At 42.6% G+C, this 22,771-nt stretch overlaps 2 protein-coding genes across 4 annotated transcripts in view; both read right to left on the bottom strand.

Annotated features, from left to right (window-relative positions):
* POC1B (POC1 centriolar protein B) overlaps window positions 1–22,370 on the bottom strand; it is a 107,937-nt gene extending 85,567 nt beyond the window's left edge. For 2 of the 3 annotated variants that reach the window (XM_060112357.1, XM_060112358.1), the window contains exons 1-3: window positions 22,124–22,217; window positions 21,373–21,457; window positions 669–840 (exon numbers count right to left, since the gene is read on the bottom strand). In XM_060112357.1, coding sequence (XP_059968340.1) covers window positions 669–840; window positions 21,373–21,457; window positions 22,124–22,138 — 272 coding nt within the window. In that variant the 5' untranslated portion in view covers window positions 22,139–22,217. Of the gene's footprint in view, window positions 1–668; window positions 841–21,372; window positions 21,458–22,123 lie in introns of all 3 variants that reach the window. The other variant, XM_060112359.1, reaches the window with a different exon arrangement.
* GALNT4 (polypeptide N-acetylgalactosaminyltransferase 4) lies at window positions 15,978–21,071 on the bottom strand. The gene has a single exon (XM_060112356.1). The coding sequence runs from the start codon at window positions 20,814–20,816 to the stop codon at window positions 19,068–19,070; it is 1,749 nt and encodes a 582-aa protein (XP_059968339.1). The 5' UTR covers window positions 20,817–21,071; the 3' UTR covers window positions 15,978–19,067.
* Window positions 22,371–22,771: the final 401 nt, after the last annotated feature.

Genomic DNA, 22,771 nt, shown 5'->3' with positions numbered 1-22,771 from the left:
TAAGAGTTTAAAAAGTTTTAAAATAATCAAGGCTCAATAATTGTTTAAAATAGATGGGCTATCAGCTAGGATTTAAAAAACCTCTTATAGAGAGGTTTGCTATGACAGGATAGGACTGGGCACAAATGCAATGAGGTTTATACATTTGTCAGAAATTCTCTTTAACAAGAAAATTCTGGAGCCCAAATGAATGATATGCATCAAAGAATAGCTAGCCCCGGGGTTTTTAATAGAGATTCAAAGTCCCCTCAAGGATCCACGATGGGTGGTAGTAGGTTAATAAACTGTAAAATCTTGGTTAGACGGGCTGATGATGTATATCTCTCTGGGGAGACGATCTAAAGATTACATCAGATTTATAAAGGGACTGATAACCATCACCTCTCCTAACCGCCCCCCAAGAAAACCTTAGGACACATTAAGCATATTTCCACGGTTAGAAATAGTTTTCAAACAGAAGACACAATTATGAGTTAAAGATGAGGAAAAACTGGTACGAAATAGTTTGAATTTAAGACAAGGGCAGTACACCTTGTTTGTGACTCAGACTAAAGATGTGCAGGTAACTGGGGGTGTGGGCATTCCAAGAACGGCACAAGGAACAGCCCGCCTCCAGTTTTCTTTCACATTTCTAAACCCAGAGCATAACAGGTGTTTGTTTCTCTTACTTGTCAGGAATCCAGAGTCTAACAGTCCTGTCTCGTGAAGCAGATGCCAGTAAGTTTCCAAGTGGAGAAAACTGCACGCTGGTTATAATGTCCTTGTGACCCACATATCTGAAAGCTCTAGCTTGCGGCTTGAAACTCCATAGCATGAGAAACGTATCCCAAGAACCAGTAGCTATTAAGAAATAGAAGAACAAAACCACTGTGTGTTAAAACACAAATGTAGGCATGTCTCATTACAATGGGCAGCATATCTAAGAACAAGACGTCCAGGTAACAGAGGGGCCTGGAGGTTGTAAGAGAGACCAAGTAATGGCAAAAACATTAGTAAAAGAAACCCCAAGCCACATCACTAATATGCAAGCTTGGCTGTGCCCTGTGTAGCCACAGAGCAGGATTATTGGCCCCTGTATTTGGTTAGAACTCAATGACTATTTACTAGAAGAAGGCAGCACAATACAACAGAGACACAGGAGTAGGAGTCAGTTCTGTGTCTCTCTCAGGTTGACTGAGAAAGAAACTTAATCTTTGTGTCATAAGGACTGAATGCTTTCCCTGAGAGGGCTGGATGAGAAGGATTTTTTTTTTTTTTTTTTTTTTGGCGGTACGCGGGCCTCTCACTGCTGTGGCCTCTCCCGTTGCGGAGCACAGGCTCCGGACGCGCAGGCTCAGCGGCCATGGCTCACGGGCCCAGCCGCTCCGCGGCACGTGGGATCCTCCCGGACCGGGGCACGAACCCGTGTCCCCTGCATCGGCAGGCGGACTCTCAACCACCGCGCCACCAGGGAAGCCCGAGAATGATTTTTTTAAACTGTTTATGCAGAGATAACTTCACAGATACAGAACAGTCATAATAATAGTTTAAAGAACATTAATATACCCTTTACCAGATCCACCTGTTGTTACTATTTTGCCCCATTTGGTTTATAATTTGCTCCTGTGCTCACTCTTTTTCTGTACACAAGCATGCATGTGTGGGCACACATACACACAATTTTTTCTTCCTAAGTGATTTTGGGGTAAGTAAATTCATCATCATGGCACCTTTATTCCTAAATACTTAAGCGTATTTTTCTAAGAATAAAGATATTCTCTTACATACCAATAGCACTGTAATCAGCTTCAGAAAATTACCAGTGACAGTACTTTAATCTACCGTTTTCCAGTTTTGTGAATTGACCAGTAATGTCTTTTATAGCTAGATAAGGTCATCTTAAAACACACTTTTTGCTCTGTTATGACATTCTACAACTAATAAAAGAGTCATGCGTTTCAGACATTAACTTTAGGCTTTAAGAAAAGGAAAACAAATGAAATCAACAGTGGAAATAAATGCCTTAAACAAGGAATGAAGAAATAAACAAATGAAAGATAGATCTAACTCTTGCCCTAAAACCAAATTTTATATATTCATGTAGCCCCAAAATAGCCACAGTGAGAGGAACCAGTTCAATGAGAATCACTAAGTCTAGACTGTAGAATGTTTAGAAAAAAATACAACTTTATAAACTTGAAATACAATTAGTATTACTGTTAGAAGAGAAATATAAAGTCACTGAAAACCTTCTAAGTTCCTTAGCCATAGATAAAATTCATTTGGACTTGGCCTATGCAATGTTTCCATGTAAAATAGTTAAGTGAGTTTATAAGCTGTATACTACCCCCTATTTTTAAAAGTACAAAAAGTTGATATTCCATTACAGCTCATCAAATTATTAAATAAATCAGGGTTTGAATTATCTGGGGCTAATGTGGACAAAATAGGGAAAACAATGAATTATCATGTACATTATATTGGGGACTCTATTTGAGTTCTAAGGTATTATGCTACAAACAAGAGCTACAAGAGGGAGCAAGACACAATCTCTCGCCCTCAGGGAATCACAACAGAGCAGGAGATGGTTCATTAGATTATAATATCATACATGTTCAGTGGACTTTTATATATTATTTATTCTTGTTTCTCTTCCAGGTTTGAGATATACATCATGAAATGATTACCACTATAGGTTTAGTGAACATTCATCATTTCATATTTCTCATTAAAGAAAAAGGAAAAAAAAATTTTTTTTCCTTGAGATGAGAACTGTTAGGATTTACTCCCTTAACTTTCACATATAACAGACAGCAGTGTGAATTATATTAATCATGTACATTACATCCCTAGTACTTATAAGTGGAAGCTTAAACCTTTCGACCATATTCTTAATGTTATACGGGGTAGTTAGTGGTCCTTTCCAAGGAAGAGACATTCGAGCAGAGACTTGAGTGAAGTGAGGAGTGATCCAGGCTAAGACGTGAAGAAAGAGCATCCTGGGCAGGAGGGCTCCACGTGCGCGGGCCTGAGACAGTCATGCGCTTGTCAACCTGAGGAACAGTGAGGAGACCAGCATGTCCACAGGGGGGGGCAGAAAAGGAGGACAAGGGGTGGAAGCCCAGAGAGAAGCTGATGCCAGCGAGGAGCCATGGTGAGAGGTGTGCATTGAGTTCTCAGCCACTGAAGGACTGTAAGCAGGAGGACCTTGTGATCTGATTTAAGAAAACTGCTGCTCTGACGGTGAGAAAAGGATGATCTTTGCAAAAATGATGTGGGGTCAACTGGATATTCACAAGGGAAAAAAATGTACCTTGACTTCTACACTTTATACTGTACACAAAAGTAATTCCGCATGGATTGCAGATCTAAATGCGATCGGTAAAACAATACGCTTTTAGGAGAGAACGTAGGGGAATATCTTCAGGGCCACTGGGGTAGGCAACGATTGCTTAGATGATACCTGAAAATGACTAGATTACTAAAATTACTAAAAGAAAAGAATGATAATTTGTACTAAAGTAAAATTAAGAAATTTTGTTCATTGAAAGATACCGCCAAGCAAGTGAAAACACAAGCCACAGAGACAAAAAAGATATTTACAATACGTTTATCCAACATATAATAAAGAATATATAAAGAATCCTAGACATCAATAAGGAAAGGCAGTAAAATACGACAGGCAAATACATAGGCAAAGGGCTTAAACAGGCACTTCATAAAGGAGGCTATGCAAATAGCTGATAAACATATGAAAAGGTGCTCAAATCCATTAGTCACTAGGAAAGTGCAAATTGAAACCACAATAAGCTATCACTACACTCTCATTAGAATGGCTACAATAAAAGAGATAAATAGTACCAAATCTTGGTGAGTATGTATAACAAGTGGAGCTCTCAAATAATGCTGGTCGTTTTAAGCACCCTTGGAAAATTGTTTTGAAATCTGTTGAAGCTGAATGGACACTTACCATCTGACTCAGAATTTGACTCCTAGGTATATACCTACAGAAATTCTTATGCATGTTTAGCAGAAGACATGTACAATAATGTTTGTGGAAGTACTATTCAAAGAAGACCAAAACTAGAAACCCAACAGTCCATCAAAGTAAAACGCACACATAAATTGTGGTATATTCATACTGTGTACCTAACGTGTAATTAAATTTCATTTATACGAAGTTCAAGAAGAAGCAAAACTAATCTATGGAGTTAGAAGTCAGCATAGAGATCATGTGGGTGGTAGGGAGGGAGGAGAGTGGCTAGAAGGGAGCACAAGAGGGCTTCGTACTCTGGATGTTGGCAAAATGGGCATGTCACAGTTGTGGGAATTCAGCGAGCTGTCCAACTTTGGTACATATCTTACACTTTAATAAAATGTTTAGACGAAACGAACAAAAAAATCTCACTCTGGCTGTTGTGTGGAGTATACACAGCGGGAAGAAGGAAATCAATCAGGAGGCTATTGTAGGAATCCGGCCAGAAGGTGGTGGTCTGGACTAGGCTGAAGGCTGTGGAAATGGTAGAAGCAGTCAAAACCAAGATATATCCTAAAGACGGAGTCCACAAGGCTTGCAAACACATTAGATGTGAAGGGGAAAGAAAGAAAAGAAACAAAGGTGCCCAGCTTTTGGCGTGCGCGCCCAGGTAAATCTTAGAGAGATTTAATGAGATTAAGGCATTTAAAGTATTCAGTGAAATAATACTCAGAAGACATGCCTGGCACATAGAAAACGCTCAAATGTAGCTATTATTACTGTCGTTTTAATTTTTGTTACTGTCAGCAGCAACAGTGTAGATAGTACATTAGAGACTGGAAACTGGATGGGATCACTCAGGCAGTGAGTCTAGATAAAGAAGAGGGTGCAGACACTTAACCTGGAGAGAAGGGAGAGACAGGAAGGAGCCATAAATGGAGGAGGAGGGGGCAAGGAGACTGTGGTGTCCAGGAATTCAGGACGTGTTCCAAGAGGCTGACGGGCTGTGTGAAGTGCTTTGAAGAGACCTGGTTAAGATCAGGCCTGAACACGACCAGCTACATAATTTGGGGGGTCCAGTGTAAATGTGGAGGCCCTTGTAGGAAATCATTAAGAATTTCAAGACCATGATAGCAGGGCATTAAACCAAGTATGAGACCTGCGCAACGATACAGGTCACTTGCCCAAGAAGCCAGCCCTAGGCCCGAGGATCAAACGTTGGCTTGGCAACAAGGATTGTTTCAGTGAAGTGGTGGGATCAAAGCTGGAATGGTGTGGGTTGAGGGGAAAACGGGAGGGAGGCTGTGGAGAGAGTTAATATACACAATTGATCCATGAACTCATTGAAGGTTTACAGGGTCACTAATGTTCAATATGACAAGGACCAGAAAAAATGTTATTATAGGATCATGGTGAAGCAACAATTGATTGGGGGTGGCATGGGCTGGGGGGGGGGCAGAACCAGAGGAATAAGAACATGACACTTAACTGAGAAGGTGCCACAGGACTTGAGCCTTGACACATTTTGTCAGAAAAGGAAAAGGACGTCTTAAGCAGAGCGGATGCTCAAAAATCATAAATTTAGAGTTGATGGCTACATACCCACATTAAAGCAACACTTGGCTATTATCAGCCTGAGACCCGCTAAAGAGAAGTGATGAGAGGGCCGGATGAACGCATGGTGTAAAAGACAGCAAAACCTTACAGCAAGGTGGCATTTGCAAGCCCTAATAATCAGGAATCACTAGAAGCAGGGAGGTCCCAATTACAGCTGTGTGGCTCAGGGAACATGCTCCATTTTCTTCCAAATTTCAAGAAAACAGAAAAAAAGACTAACAATCTACAAAAAGCCCATGAATGCATTCTTATTGGAAACGATGAAAACCAACATGGAATTTCCCTCCTTACTCCCTTGACCCTGCCCCACCAAACCCTAATACCACAATAATAAAAGGTATTTGATAATTGGTATCAGTGCTGTACAGTGTCAACCTGGAATTTGCTTTCATACATTTCTAGTGAACCACACCCTCTATAAACATTACCACATCATTTAAAATGTCAAAGCTTGTACCCAATCGTCATCTGACTCATCTATTTTAAGATAAACTATCAAAGGGAGGAAGTTAAAAATTTAACTAGTAAATCTACCCATTAAAAAAAAGTATTTCTATTGTATAACAATAATCTAGTGTTTCAAGAAGTCCTCATGAGGACAAAAGAAAGAACAAAGTCCACAGTCACCGAGGCCAGTGCCAGGTCTCTGGAGGTGACAACAAAGAGCATATACTAATGGTTTGCTCTCCATCGTGTCCAAAAGGCCAACAGGTATTGTGTCACCTTAAGTGGCAATAACTTCCTTTCCTCAACCCGAGCTCTCTCACTGATTTAACCAAAATCAACTACAGTTAACCGGAGGCTTGCTTTGCGAGGAAGACCTTTTTCTGCAAAGAGATGGTATTGCCTCCCAATTATTGCATTTGTTGTTAAATTATCTTATCTTTTCTACCGGTGATAAATGTATATGACGCAGAATTCTAGTATTACAAGGGGATTTACCAAATTTCCTTCCAGCCCTTGGCCACCTGGTTTCCCTTCCTAGAGGCACAGTTAACATATTTGTTTAAGCACATAGGAGAGAGGATACTCATTTTCTTGAGTATCCTCCCATGTGCTTAAGCAAATATGTGTGTCAAATCACTTTTTTTTCCTGGATTATTTTAATTTTTTCTTCCATTTTTATTGAGATATAACTGACATACAGCACTGTATAAGTTTAAGGTGTACAGCATAATGATTTGACTGACACACATCAAATGCTGACCACAATAAGTTTAGTGAACATCCACCATCTCATATAGATCCAGTAAATAGGGAAAAAAAAATTTTTCCTCATGATGAGAACTCTTAGAGTTTACTCTCTTAACAGCTTTTCTATACAACATACAGCAGTGTCAATTACAGTTATACACCCCTAGTACTTCTTTACCTTACATCTGGAGGCTTGTACCTTCTGACCACCTCCATCCAAATACCCCTTCCCCCACCACTGCCTCTGGTAATCACAAATCTGATCTCTTTTTTAATGAGTTTGTTTTTTCCTGTTGTTTCCTTGCCATTAGAGTCAGGATATACACTTTTGACAAGAACACCACAAAAATTATGTTGCGCCCTTATCAGTGCATCATATCAGGGTACGCTTGATATCTGTCCCAGTACTGGTGAGATTAACTTTGATCACTTGGCTTAGGTAGGTTTTGCCTTGTAAAGTTAGTATTTTTCCCCTTTGTAATTAATTAGTATTTTGCCGGGAGATACTGTAAACTATATAAATATCCTCTTCCTCAATAAACTGTCACCCACTAATTTTTTTTTTAACTAATTAATTTATTTATTTTTCGTTGCGTAGGGTCTTTGTTGCTGTGAGAGGGCTTTCTCTAGTCGCAGAGACCGGGGGCTACTCTTCGTTGCAGTACGCGGGCTTCTCATTGCGGTGGCTTCTCTTGTGTGTTGCAGAGCATGGGCTCTAGGCACGTGGGCTTCAGCAGTTACGGCGCACAGGCTTAGTTGCTCTGCGGCATGTGGGATCTTCCTGGACCAGGGCTTGAACCCGTGTCTCCTGCATTGGTGGGTGGATTCCCAACCACTGTGCCACCAGGGAAGTCCATCACCCACTAATTTTAGCATCCTTCAATGATTTTCCAACCCATTATTCTTTCTATGATTTACTAATTAATGTTTAATTAATGAACTAATGTTTGTTATTTTAAGGAAGAATCTTCTCTTTTTCTCCACTTATTCAAATACTTGTTTATATCAGTGTGAACTCAGATTATTTTACTCAGTGGGTTATAATCCAAAGCTATCATTATTTATTTTGACTCATATTGTTCCAGGTTTGGCTAGTAAGAGTCCCTTAAAGCTGACCTCTGTGTCCTCCTGATATGTGTCCATCATTTTGAATACTTCCTTACTTCTAGAACTACAAGATGTTCCAAGATGCACTTTCCCTGCTCCAGCCCTGGAATAGGTCTTTTCTCCCCAAGAAGCTCTGATTCCTCTTAATAGAGAGTGGTATTTAGAAACCAAGATCTGGAAACTATGTTTGCTCACTGCTACTGTTGTGACAGCTAAAAGAACTAAGAAAGAAGGTATAAACAGAAATCTCAGCAGGCAGAACTAAGAAATTAGATATAAATAGAAAGCTGTATCTATCAATATGTAGAAATGAAGATAAAGATATTAAAAACCATGAGTTCATATTGATAACTCTAATTCAATCTAACAGCACCGAATACATTCCAGCCCTCCCTCTTCTTACATTTATAACTCTCTTCCCCCACAGTAAAAAATCTGGCTCACATTACACTCAATATATTTCTGTTCAAGTCTAGAGCACGCAAACGGTTTCAGAATCACTAACCCACACCCCTGCAAAAAGCGGTGCTACTAACTAGAGCTCAGGGTGCAGTTTTACTCCTTTTGATCTTGCCAGGCTTGGTTTTATTCTTTGTTAGTGCGAATCTACTTCAGTTTTAAATTTAGTTTTCGGGCATGCCCTTTATTTCAGATGTGGTCCTGATGCCTAAGGCCTGGCCTCCCTGGTGTCTCGGCTGAGGTGCTGGACAAGATCTCCCCTTTGTCTGAGCTACAGCTGGAGCGCTCTAGCCCGGCATGGTCACTGGGCTCCCCATTCCTCTTCCAGCCCAGCAGGAAGGGGTCTCCGCTAGACCTCACACTCTCTCAACTTGCACCTCAGCCAGAACTGCAGCAGGCCCCACAGACATCTGAGGCCACGTACCCCACTCGGCAGCAGCTTCTCAGGAACCCTGCCACACGCATTCAGCCTGGACACAGCCAGAACTAAGACCTCTGCTCTGCTTTGCAGCAGGAAGGCCGCCTCCGGGGAGAAACCCAAGTAGGGAGGAGCTCACCTTCCTTACAAGAAGGTGTTTCCTTCTTGCAAGGATCACCGGTTTACATTCCCTGTTTGCTCAATGCCCGAAAACAGTTGCCTCATATATTCTGTCTCGTTTTACAGTTGTTTTCAGCTGGAGGGCAAGTTTGGTTACCAGTTACTATCGTGTCTGGAGGCAGAAGTTGGCCTTAGTCTTTTTAATAGCTGCATAGTATTCTATGGTGTAGCTATACCTTAATTTATTTAACCAGTCTACCCTGTTTAGGTTGTTTACAAATGATGCTGCAATGTACATGTGTCGTTTCTGACATATGCAAAATAACACTGTGATAAATGCCCAAAAGAATTATGGATGGGTCAAAGAGTACATATTTTAGAATTTACTAAAAAGGTCCATGTTCATAATATAGTATCTTTCACAACTTTATAAATTTGGATTATATTCCTCTTAGGCCTTTTCATTCCATAATCAAGAGAGTCCTAATAACTCAATCACCTCCGTATAGAAATTCTTGAATTTTTCAATTACTTCGGAAGCCCCTCAATATATTTCCTACCCTCATTATGTTCTGCTTTAAAACCCACTACCAGAATGAAACTCAGCTCTCTAGTTTGAGGGCACCATGATTTTGTACTTTCTGTTGCATTTCCAGGTTCATGCTGGTCTTTGGTTCACAACAGAAACACTGGACCACCTTCTTCAGGAAAATATAAACAAGGAAATCTTCTAAGGAAATCTAACAGAAGGAGTTCACTATAAATATTTTTAAGACAAGAAAAATAAAATGTAATCCCCAGGCATACACATCCATAAACCCAGACAGAAGGGAGGTGGTTGCACAATAAAAAACCAACATTCTAACCGTAACTAGATAAAGTTTAATAGCCTATCTAATACTTTCAGAATAGTTTGTACAACCCAAGCACTATGTAATAGTATAATTAAGGGATGGCACTGACTTAAAATTCCTGTCTGAATGAGGGAATAATTTTCCTGCTAGCTGACACTAAGTAGTTAGCTTGCTGGTGTAAGCAGAGTCTCAAAGGAGCTGTGACTGCTTTAAGAATAATCTTTAGTCATGACAATGTAGAGAAATTTAACGTATTCAAATTCTGTATCTCGATGAGGGGTGACGATCTTAACAACACAAACCCTTCTCGAGTTGTCACTGTGGGCCAAGTACTTTTAAGAACTTGGTAAACATCCTTTTACATAATCCTCACAATGAGGTAGGTGACTATCATTATCCCTTTTTTACAGACGAGGAAATGAGGCTTGGTGAGGTGAAGTAACTTGCCCAGAGTCACGCAGATGGAAAGGAGGAGAGCTCCGTGTTTAACCGGGTCTATCAGACTCCACAGCCTGGGCATTTCACCAAGAACCCAGTGCTTGGAGAAGCTCTGGGGAGTAACTGATTACCCCCATTGGAATTACTTGGGGACCTTGTTAAAAACGTGTATTTCTAGTACGTTACATTCTCTGGGGTGAGACCCAGGAATCTGAACTTTTGATCACTTTCGCAGTCAATTCTGATACACGTGGAAATCTGAGAAATACTGCCCTCTGCTACTGCTGCTCAGTGCATACTCGAGCTCACTTCAGCGCTTGGGAGCAATTTTTAAAACTATAACAGTAGGAGGAACTCAAGTAAATCTGCTACACACGTTGCCATCAAGAACCAGAATAGAAAAAGAATTTCTGGCAAACTTTAATTATAGTTTCACTGTGAGGAAAATAACTTAAAAATTCACAATTTCATTCTGCCTCTATTCAGAAAGAAAAAGGAGATATAAACTTGTCCTATACTGTCATTTACTCTACAAACATCCCACAGATTAAATAGGGAATGACTCAATGACAGGGTAACCTCGGACACAAAAAGAGGAAAAGGTGACAACATCAATGTTAAAATATATCATTTTAAGTGGAAACTTCTAAAGTGCAGCTCAGACTGTCCACGTCACATGAAAATGCTCTTAAACTCTTCTAACATTTGTATAAACTTCAGTGTGGCCCTCTGGGAAACTGCCCTAATGGAAAAGAGTGTGGCTCCAGAGGCCGACTGGAAGTCAGGCTCAGCCAGGCTCTGCTGCTTACCAGCGATACCGCCTCAGCAGAGTTACTCAACTTCCAGTTTCTGTCTGCCTAAAGAGGGATGGTATTTCACAGGTGGTCATTTTTTCCCATCCTCCCCTCTCTGACCACCTTCCAACTCATCCTGTGAAACCCAAGAGCCCACCACCTTGCAAGAGGCTATTGAGTATAAATCCACTATGCTTCATGCTCTGTTTCCTCCAGTCATGACCAGGAATTTAAGCCTTCAGCCTCTCTGGTCATCAATTACCCTGCACTCTCTCCCATAATGCTCCAGATAGCCCCTGAGCTGACCCTGGTACCCATGCCTGCTCTCCTTCCCCAAAGCTACCACGGGCCAGAGAAACACCCACTACATGACCCCTCTTGTAGACACATTCTCCTCTCTGAAAGCCCCTCCTCCTACTAACCTACTTACACTTTGACTCTGCTCGGGGACAGCAAGTTCCCTGCAACCCTTTCAAGCAACAATCATTTTCTCTTTCACACTTCATCTACCTCAGGTCACAGTCTTTCTCTCCGTTCTAACTCCTGGTATTATTAGTTCATTCAACAGATATCTCACCCTTACCACATGTAAGCCATGGTGGGCGGGGCAGGGAGAGTCCTAAGTAACGATATAGGCAAACATATCTGAATAGGGAGCTTAATTTTTTTTTTTTTTTTGCGGTACGGTGGCCTCTCACTGTTGTGGCCTCTCCGTTGCGGAGCACAGGCTCCGGACGCGCAGGCCCAGCGGCCATGGCTCACAGGCCCAGCCGCTCCGCGGCATGTGGGATCCTCCCGGACCGGGGCACGAACCCGTGTCCCCTGCATCGGCAGGCGGACTCTCAACCACTGCGCCACCAGGGAAGCCCTTAATTTTTTTTTTTTAATTTAAGTTTGTGTGAAGCTTTATTTCACTTAAGTAACTTCTTTGGGTTTCAGTAGACGCATTATTTTCATGAACATTTCAATAAACGCAAAATCAAACATACTGGCAGGTCATGAACTTGTCTGAAAATTGCAGGCGAGCTCTTGACTCGGGCAGCATTTTCAAGTGCTAAAATCTATTGTGCATCTCAGACACAGGATCTTAATGGAAGAAAATATCATCTTTCTCCAAAGCCATGTGAACAGTACACCTATCACCGTTCTCCCAGCAAAATCTGCTTTAGCCGTGATAACACCCAAAGCAAAGACCAACGATTATCTTGCCGGCACTTTTCCACGTGCCTCTTTGTGCCCAGCTACTTGATTTGTAAAACAGGGACCCCTGGTATAGGCTTAAATTTAAGCAGAGAAGAGGGAAACAAGTCAATTAGCAGGCAAACATATCACTTTAAATTGTGCTAAGAGACATGAAAGATAAAGCAGGATGTCACATGAGAATTTTTCATGGGCACAGAATACTTTATTCAGATGGAGGAATCAGTGGCATTTTAAGTGGAGGCGTGAAGCACAGGGAGCCAGCCAACCAGAGTGAGGTGGTGAAGGATATTTCAGACTAAAGGGACAACCAGGCCTCTCCAAAGACCTTTTCTTCCATGCTTCCTCAGCAGCCCATTCCACGGTCAAACCCTGGATCTTGTCGCCAGCAGAACCAACACTTCCCTGACTGCTACATGAAACCCACTACCCTTTGACAACATGCTTTTCTTATAGCTTCTTTTCTGGATGAGCTTCTAACTCATCCAGAACTCTAATCCACTGACCTATGTTCTCCACGGAGGCCCTCTTTCACTATCTTCATTTCACTATCTGATTTAGAATCCTCACTTCTCTCCTTATCCAAATTATAAAGCCCTTCTTACACATATATTCAATCCTTTGACTTTTCCTCCTTCCTTTAAATTCCCCTGGCAAAATCCCAGTCACTCTGCCTTTTCTGAGACTGTATCTGTGCCAGTGAGAATTGCTAGACACACTCCCAGGAAGACTGGAAATACTATAAATTCATGATCGCTAATTGCACACGGATCTTCCACACTGCCCAGTGGTGCTCAATTCTATAATAGTTCCCTTCCCCACTCTTTCTAATGACTATTTAATATCTTCTTCTCTCTCTTCTACATTTTTACTACACTCTATCTACACCTTGGCTTTCATAATACCTTACTATAATGGGTTTCCCTCCTATTTTTCCAACTATTCCTTCTTTGATTCTTTTGTCATTCCCTCTTCTGATCCAAAGGTTGGAGAGCCTTGGGACTCAGAAAGGGACCATTTGCCCTCATGGTTCTATGTTTTTCCCAGGTGACCTCGTCTATTCCCATGACTTTAAGTACCATTTGTACGCTAGTAACCCCCAAATTTCTCTCTTTCCCAGGCTATCACCTGTTTTGAAGACCACCATCCTAGTCTGAACCACCATCATCTCCTGCTGATATTCGTATAATAGCTCCTAATTGATTTCTCTACTCACAGTGGTTCAATCTCCACGTAGTAACCAGAGTGATCTTTTTGAGGTATAAATCAGATTGTATCATTCCCTCATTTAAAATCCTTCAACAAATCTCCATGACTCTCAGCACAAAAGCCTAAAACATGCCCTCTTAGTTTCCTGTGGCTGCCATAACAAATTACCAAAAACTTGGAGCCTTAAAGCAACAGAAATTTATTCTCTCACAGTTCTGGAGGCCAGAAGTCCAAAATCAAGGTGTTGGCAGGATCACACTCCCTCTAAAGGCTCTAGAGATTTCATTCCTTGCCTTTTCCAGCTTCTGGTGCCTCCATGAGCTCCTTGGCCAGTGGCTCTATCATTCCAATCTCTGCCTCTGACTTCATGTGGCCTTCTCATCTTATCTCCTCTGTATGTCTCATTTTAGGGTCCACCCAGATAGTTCAGGAGGATCTCTGCTCAAGATCCTTGATTACATCTGCAGAGACCTTTTCTTTCAAATAAAGTCACATTTACAAGTTCCAGGGATTAGGACATGGACATATCATTTGGAGGGTCGCCGTTTAACCCACTATAGCCTCCAAAGACAACTCAAGCTGCCTCCGCCTCCCCCTGCAATCTCACCTCCCGAAGCTCTCTTTCTTCCTTTGTTTACAGGCTCTACCCATCCTGGCCTTCTATTATCTCCTTGATCAAGGACAAGCTCTTTCCCACCCTTGATGTTTGCTTATTCTATTCTGTCTCTAGTCTTTGCCTAGCTAGCTCCTCCTTCAGGTCTTGAGTTAAATCTAACTTCCATGGAGAAGTGTTCTTTGACCCCATAAACTTAAGTACGTCACCCCAGTTTTTATCCCTCAAAGAACCCTGTTCCTTTTCTTCACAGCATTTGATTGTTTTCCAGTTTCAAGTTGTATCTGCACATGATTTGTATGTTTATTTGTTAATATCTGTCCCTATCACTGGACTGTGAATTCTTCATACCATCATAAGAAGCACACCTGTTTTGTACATCTCTGTATGTACACCCAAGCATTGGACAGCACCTGACACATAGCAGAATTAACTTAAAAAAAAAAAAAAAAGAGTACTAAGTAAATAGAGTACCTCCTATTCCTTTTATGAAGAGGATTAGATAAGTGTAAATAAATGGGTTAGAATGATGATCAGACAGCTGAGGACACTGCTGGCCTGCAGTAGACATCCCTCCCCAGCCAGCCTGGGATATGATCAAGTTGGGCACAAAAGGAAAAGCAGTATCCGACTACTAGCAAGTTAGACGGAGTTCGCTAGTCTTCAGTTCTGCCACAGACAATTATATACTCTGGGAACTCGTTTCACCTTTTATAATAATCTCTACCTCCTGTTCAAAAGGATTGAGGTTTTTTTGAAATTTTAAGAGAAAACTCCAATACAAACTGGTTTCCACCTGCACCCTCATACGAACCTGGGAGATTCACATATTTATCTAACTTCCTTAATTCTGAATTACAGCATGACTCAAGTATCAACAATAAATACTGCTGGCCTGTTTTAAAGTCTAGTATGCACAGAGGGACAGAGAAAAGAGCAATCTTTTCTGAGACACATGAAATTCTCCAGCCTCTTTTTTCTACCCTGAAGTTTCTTTTTTTAATTGAGATACAATTCACATACCACAAATTCACCCTTTTAAAGTGTACAATTCAGTGTTTTGCCCAAAGTTGTACAACCATTGTCACTATCTAATTCCAGAACATTCTCATCACCACCACCACAGCCTCCAAAAAAACCCATCCTCATTAGCAATCATTCTCTATTCCTGCCTCCCCCAGGCCCTGGCAGCCACTAATATTGTCTCTACGGATTTTCCACGTTTTTCTAACGTTCATGAAACTGAAACACAGAGAGATGAAATGATTTGCATAGGGTTGCAGTCACTTAGAAACTTACTAGCAAGATGATATTACTCATTATTAGGAAGATCATAACATGTATTTATAGTAACGTTTTAAACTGTACATAAAAAAAAAAAGATCACTGAAAATATGTTTAGCTTGACTACACATATCCTAAATGTGGCTATAAGACATCTGATATATAAAGCGGAGTCCTTAGGCTGGTGATGCTCAGACAGTGTTTCAGGCCAGGGAGAGGCAGGGGTGGAGGGTGTTTGGCAGGAATCACTAAAAGAGGAACAGAGATGCTACTGGTGGACAGGAATTGCACTTAGGGACAGGGTGATGCAGAGAGAAGGTTGAGGGAAATGCGAAGCCATGCAGTTTACAGGACAGACATATTTCTTTTCGGCCCAGGGTTCTGAAATTTGTGCTAAGGTGCCCACGTATCCACTTGCCTCCTTTTATAGTGCCCCGAATTTGTCCCAGAGATCTCCGATCATTTCCAGTTTGTTTATGAGTAGTTAATGCATGAGTAGTGTTAACACCACTTCAGAATACTTGCTGGTTAATGACACTTTGCAAAATAATACATGAAATTCAACTTTTTAAAATGTTCTACTGTCTGCATTGTCAAATAAGTAAAATAATTACAAGCTAACTTACTTCTATTACCATCAATAAATGTGTACACAGGAAGAGTGACCCCAGAGACTAAAATCATCAGAATCCATTTGCAAAAAGAATTAGGCACACTTTTTATTTTATATGTCTTAATCAATATTGCAAATACCATTAACAAAAGGAAAAAAGGATGGAAACCGCTCATCACACACACAAAAATTCATCGTTCAAAAGAGGTTAACCTGAACCTCAACGTTCCTTGTGCTCATTTTAAAACATTATTAAAACATCAATAGAAAAGGACAAACAAGTCAAAACTAAGTATTTTATTAATTAAAATTGAGACCCTAAACCAACTAAAATTACACAACTGAAAAATAACCTCCTATCATCAACCTAGAAAAGTTAGATTTGCCAACATATAATGAATACCCAGGAGCCTACTACTGGGTGCATAGACAAATTTTCTTTTACAAACAAGTTATTTTGAGTTATAGAGATCCTGTAGATGACCAGATTATCATTTTTTTAAATGGCTGCTAAAAATGACTATTTAGTCAACCTACTCATAGAACTGAACACTAAATAACATAGTGACCATTTAAAGTTGAAACTTCGTGTCTACCAAATTTCTTATAAAACTGCTTTTAAGCATGTAAATTAACTTAAAAGATCAACTCTTAATTATCTACCGCAAAAGAGAGCTTTGGTATCAATAAATTAGAAGTAGGCAATCAACATATACTTTGTAGTTTTACAGTGTATTTTAGGAATTAAATTGGAAATGCCTATACATGAAAATTGGGTCTCATTCTCCTGTTACCTACATTACTGTGAGGAATGAACAGCCCACTGATTCCAAATTACTGATATAAATAAAACACTAGCCTAAAATTTCTTCCAAAAAGATGAATAGGTCACACCCTGCAACTTAGGCAAAAGGTAAATAAAGAATTAAGCGCTTTACTTTTCAATGCTCCCTTTTTCTTTCGATGGGAGCAGCAAGATTCTAGAATAAAAATAATTCCAGTAAGTACATTTAGAATATGTCAATCTTAGTGTCCCATTTGACAGGGCGCTAAGAAGAACAACAAAAATAAATAAAAAGAGAAAGGGTGACTTTAAAGACGAAAAGGCAAACTGAGCAAGGGGGGAGGGTGGGTTTAGGAGCATACCTGCTGCCAATTAACCAAGTCAGAGCAGATTACAAAGCCTCCTAAACTGTACCCAGGGCCATGCACACTGCACATGGAATCCAGACAATTCTTTGCTACATAACTTACAGAAAGTTATTAACACATTTTTATTTTAAGAAACAAAAGAGAATCAAAATATTCAAAACACATAGCAATTTTACTTTTTGAAATGGTTATCCTACAAACTTTTCTTAAATTTAGATTTTGCAAAGTTCCTACTCTCCAAGTCATCAAGTAGACACCGAAAACAACTTCCGAGTACTGTGGACTGGTGCTTTATGGAGCGTGCATTTTTCACAAATCTAGACCACAACGAACTAATTAAAATTTAATTCTGAATTCAGCCTGTGATTGAATTCTGGATACAACATTGGAATAAAACCGGTAAAAATAATTTTTTTAAGTATGTCTACTTCTTGCATAATTTAGTTTGGAAAATATTAATATTCTTAACCCAAAAGATTACTTTTAGAGTTTGAAAGATTAAAGATAAAAAACAAAAATTGGTTCAGCAATTGTCAAAATAAAATGAATACAAACACTGACCACAACTTTCCATTCAATCCAAAATAAACCACTTCAGTTGAGCTCAGCTCACTTTATTTTTAAAACCATTTCTTTTTTCCAGCTTCATAACTGGACTGAATGTTGCTCAACAACATTACCTACGTTAGCAGGGAGGAAATCAAGGTGTTGTAAAGATTGCACAGTGACTGAATGTACAAGCATAACATTTCAGAGCTGGAGGGATCTTCAAGACCTGCTCCAGCACCCACATTTTACAGAGGAGAAACTGAGGCCCAAACTAAGTCAATCAAATGACTTGACCAAAGTCACAATCATCGGCTGAGCCATTCATTCATTCAGTCAGTCAGTCATTCACCCACACTACTGACAGCTGCCTGAGCACCAGGCTCAGGGTTAGCTGCAGAAAACAACCTGGAAGGCAGCATTCACCATTGCCAAGGCTATCTTTTCCCCTTGTTTTCTTAAAATTGATCCTTAAAAGTCCTAATCAGCAAGAACTCTGTAGGAGAGTTCCACAGCCTTTGTAGATGTGGGCCCACTTTCAGTTTCAAACATTTCAGTAAATGCAGCTGTCCTCTATTGTGTTAAGTGATTAAGCATTTACTTTAAGTGATTAAGCATTAACAAAGAGAAGCACAGTATTTTGAATGGGTCCCTCTCCAATACATTCATAACTTAAGGAAGTGCAATCAGAAAATGCCCTACACACACAAACAAGTTCACAGAGAGGACAGCTTACAAAATCAGAGTGATGTGAGGTATCAATATAGATCAGTTAAGTCCAATAGCTCAAGTTTGCAGTGTGGAATGTAAATATCTCTCATTTCATTCAGATATGGGTATATTTTTCTGAGATGTCTGTATGTTAAAAAAGACCTCTAAACTCACATTCAAATTCACATCTAATGACACATATGTCTAAACCAGGTCTTTCTCCTTAAGATTAACTTTCCTTGATTTCTATTTGAGTAAAGGAAAATTAGAATTAAAAAAATAAACAAAACCTAAAATTTAATGTGCTGGCTAAAGGAAATTCAAATTCTATGTACAATAAAAATAGCAATAGCTCAAACTGCACATTTCTGAGTTGTTTTTTTGTTTTTGTTTTTTTTTTGATGGGATGTGCAGTGAACTTACCCATCAACATAAATCATCCCTCGTTTTGCATAGACTTTTACGTTCTTTAACATTAAGTCTGGCACTTAGATGTTTTGTGTATCTCAAGTCAAATTCTTTAAGAAGAGACCATATTGACAAAACTCTTAAATAAAACAACCCATAAGTAAGGCACTTTGAAATATTCAACAGCAGCTCTCTGTGTACCCAGTTTCAGTGTTTTTACCAAAATGATCCACAGCTTTTTTTACAGAGCTCTCGCAGATGACCACTGGGTGAAGGTGAATGCTGATCAACTTAATCTTCACTGAGGCTCTCTGAAGGCTCTTTGACTTTCCTCAAGCTATTGTCAGCCCAGGACCAAAGTGCTGTTATGCTCTTCTATTTCTCAAACTTCCAGATTTGATTTTTATCTAGAGCATCACAAGTTCTCATTTGAACATCAGGTCGGCCCTCAGGTGTCCGGTAAGCACTAAGACACAGTCCTGAGTGGGGATGAAAAATGGTTCCATCTTCTTTAAAATACCAAATAATGTTTGCTGGAACAGGAAACCCATCTCTGGGACAATTTTGCATTCCCACGTGACTTTTTTGCTCAGGAACCTCTGCACATAACTCTGTCACTGAATTAAACCTTATTTCTTTGTTTGAAGTATATTCAAAGAATTGATTGCCTCCTTGACCGTGGCATCCAAACAGTGAAAGGTTAGCACCTGTGGGGTTGTTGTCAGGAGAATTATAATCTAAACATTCGGAAGAGATCCCAATACTGCGAATAGCTCCGTGCCAGCCTGGCCTATCCTCTGGAACATGTAAATTAGAAAACACATTTTTCAAATACCAGTCGAAACTCTTGCACCTCAGCCGTTCTCGTAGTAATTTTCTTTCAGAAATATCGCCATAAGCTTCTTTCCTTGCTGGAGGGTTTCGATTGTAGAAATGCTCTTTGTACCCGTCCATCCACACTTCCGCTGCCCGAGCAGTATTCTGCAGGAAATTGGGCCGAGCATATGGCGCCCGCTTGGGGAATACGTGGCCCACATGAGAACAGGGGTGGATCTCCAGTTTACCTCCACACTGCCACACCCTAAAAGACAGCTCCAGATTTTCACCTCCCCACACTTCCATCCCAGTGTCATAAGTTCCAAGGTACTGAAAATATTTTTTGCTGACAGCAAACAGTCCTCCAGCCATGGTGGGTGATCTGATTGGGTCAATTCTCGATTTCCTCCTCTCCCTTTCATGTTTGGGGACAGAATGCCACTGGAACGTTAGACGCCAGTCAAACCCACCAATCATGGGCTCCCCAGTCTGCATATAGAATTCAAAAGTATTCCAATCAATGGTGTCTATAACAGGACAAACAATTGCTGTTTCATCTTTAGCAATCCTTTCCAAAAGTGGCTCCAGCCAACCAGTATTACACTCACAGTGACAATCCAGGAAAGTGAGGACATCCCCAGTGGCAAAAGTGGCCCCAATCAGACGGGCCCTAACCAGCCCCTCCCGCTTATTTGTTCTAATCAAGCGAACTCTATCGAGATTGCTGATATAAGTTTCAAGTTGTGTCTTCAAATAAACTCTGTCGCTCAAGTCATCGACTAAGATGATCTCCTTCAGAAGGACTGCAGGAGAAGTTTCTAAAACACTGTGGATGGTGCGGAGCAAAGTCGACCAGGCTTCGTTATAGAAAGCAATGATAACAGAAGTGGTGGGAAGTCTCCTATAGTTAAATTTCTTGGATTTACACTCATACATTCTTTTATCCTCTATGTGGCGGTGCAGGGAAATCCTGTCACTGAGGTAAATATTAATGGCATATCTCTCAATGAGTTCTTCTTGCTGCTTCACTTCACCCTCCTTGAGCTGGAGTATGCTGGCTTTCCCCCACTCCCCAAGTGCATGGGAATCTGCAGGGGGCTTCTCATAAAGCGGTCGAGACAAATCCACTGCTTTCTTCCCGGAGTCTGAGAGCTGTCTTGGGCCCCGCTCCCTGGTAAGGCCGGCTCCTGGGGAGGCATGGAAAGTGGAGACGGAGAGTTCCACCAGGAGATAGGCCACTGTTAAAAGCGCCAGCAGCAGGCAGCTTTTGCCTGCCCACGTCCACCTCACGGCCATCCGGATCCTCATGGCTGGGGCGCGGACGCGGCCACCAGAGCCACCACGCAGGGGAAGGGCTGCGGGACCCGACGCTGGAATTCCGGGCTCAGGTAGAAGCGAACTTCCCAGCAGGTCCCTCCTTTCATGAAGGCGCTCGGCTCCTTTCCAGCCGCGGGGGCCCCCGGGGGGTCACCTAAGACCACCCCGTGCCCGGCCTCCGGAACAGCCTCAACGCCTCTCTCCCCACTTCCTCCTGCTGGTCTCACAACTTTTCACAAACTCTCCAGCCAACACCCCTCCCTCCCGGGGCCGAGGACAAACTCCGCCCCTTCCCACTTACTCCTCCTGGTGGTTAGTTCGCGAAAGTCGTCGGCCAGGCCCAGGCCTATAGGCGACTCTGCGGGGCCGGGCTGACCAAGGTGGCCCCGGCTCGGGCCCACTCTGGCTCCGAATGCATCTCGGCCGCTTTCAACACTACCTCCACCCATAGGTCCTCAGTGGTTCTCGCGGGGGCCCGGCGTGGACAGGAGGCAAGGGTTCCGACCGGTTGAGCGTCTCATCACAAAAAGAAAAAAAGAAAACTTACCAAGTTGTTTGCCGTCGGGACTAAAGTCCACGGAGGTGATCGCCGCTTTGTGGCCCTTAAAATAACGCTGCAGAACGGGGTCCTCCTGGGAAGGAAAGTTGTCAAGTTTTGAAAGCAGATGCTGACCTCGAATTTGGGGGGTCGGGGATCAACGCTGTCCCCTCCTCCGGGGGCCGGCCCGGGAACGGCCGCATCGAAGGTGGGTGTGCAGAGCAGGAGCGCCCCGCGCGAGCACACGCGGCCACCGCTACAGGGGGACGCCGAACGCCAACTTCCCCAGCAGAGCCGGCCGAATCCTCCACTCGCGCTTCCCAGAACCGAGCGCACGCGAGGGACCACCTGGGCCGCTCCATTGAAATGCACGTTCCGGGCCCCGCCCACTGGCACGCAGTCACAGGTGCGAGGCGGGGCCCCGGCTTCGGTACTTTTCAAAAACCTCCCAGGTGATTCTGACAAAGGCGCTCCACGGAAACGCTCAGAGAATTCTGGGGTCCATGGGGCTGCCGGGGCTGTCGGAGCTCCGGGACTCGGGGAGGAGTGCCCGGGAGCTCGGCCAGGGCTCTGCGCTCCCGGTGTCCCAGTGGCAGAGGACGAGTCACCGGCGCCCCGGGGCGAGGGGCGAGGAGCTAGCGGCTCGGGACCCAGCTGAGGACGTCTGCCTCCATCTCCCGCCAGGTGCGGGCGCGGCCCCGACCTGGCTCCCCAGCCGGCGGGACCGGCTCCAGGGAGGCGCACCCCAGCCCGTCCTTACCGGGGCGGAGGCCATGGGGGGAGCGGTTGGCTCCTGGCTTCTGCCCGTGTGGGGAATCGGGGGAAGGGAGGGGGCGAGGTAGGAAGGGGGACCGTGCGGCGCCCGGAACCGTCTGCCCGGAGCGGCAGCGCTTCGCGGTCACTACAACAACGGCCCACTCAAACCCCGCGCTCCAGGCATGGCCAGCCGAGCCCCGAGGCTCCGCCCGCGCCGTAGAGAGCCTGGCCTCCGCCACCTGGCAAGCGGGAAGCCCCGGGGTCAGGTGCCGGCACACATCAAAGCCAACGTTTACTAACGCCTACGCTCCCCACGACTTGACACAAGTAGGAGGGTAGTAACCGGTATAGAAAAGAGACTGATGGGTGGGAGAGGGTAATGAGCCTGTGATCGATGCAATCAGAGTTCTATTACACGTTAAAGAGACAGCCCGCGAGAATTTCAAGCTGGTCCCAGACAGCTTATGACGCACAAGAGAGTTTGATGCGAAATGGGGCTTGCTATTTATTAATATACCCAAAGGAACTAAACCTCTGGAGGAGAGGCTTGAATTTATTTAATCACTAGTTTTCACACAATGCCTGGCTTGTTATAAATGTAGATGCTGTATAAACGTGATGAATGAATTAATGTTGTGAATCCACTTCCTGT

The sequence above is a fragment of the Mesoplodon densirostris genome, chromosome 11, assembly GCF_025265405.1.
Source record: "Mesoplodon densirostris isolate mMesDen1 chromosome 11, mMesDen1 primary haplotype, whole genome shotgun sequence".
NCBI classification, from domain to species: domain Eukaryota; kingdom Metazoa; phylum Chordata; class Mammalia; order Artiodactyla; family Ziphiidae; genus Mesoplodon; species Mesoplodon densirostris.
The sequence above is the reverse complement of the archived record's forward strand: the minus strand, read 5'-3'. Positions and strand labels throughout refer to the sequence as shown.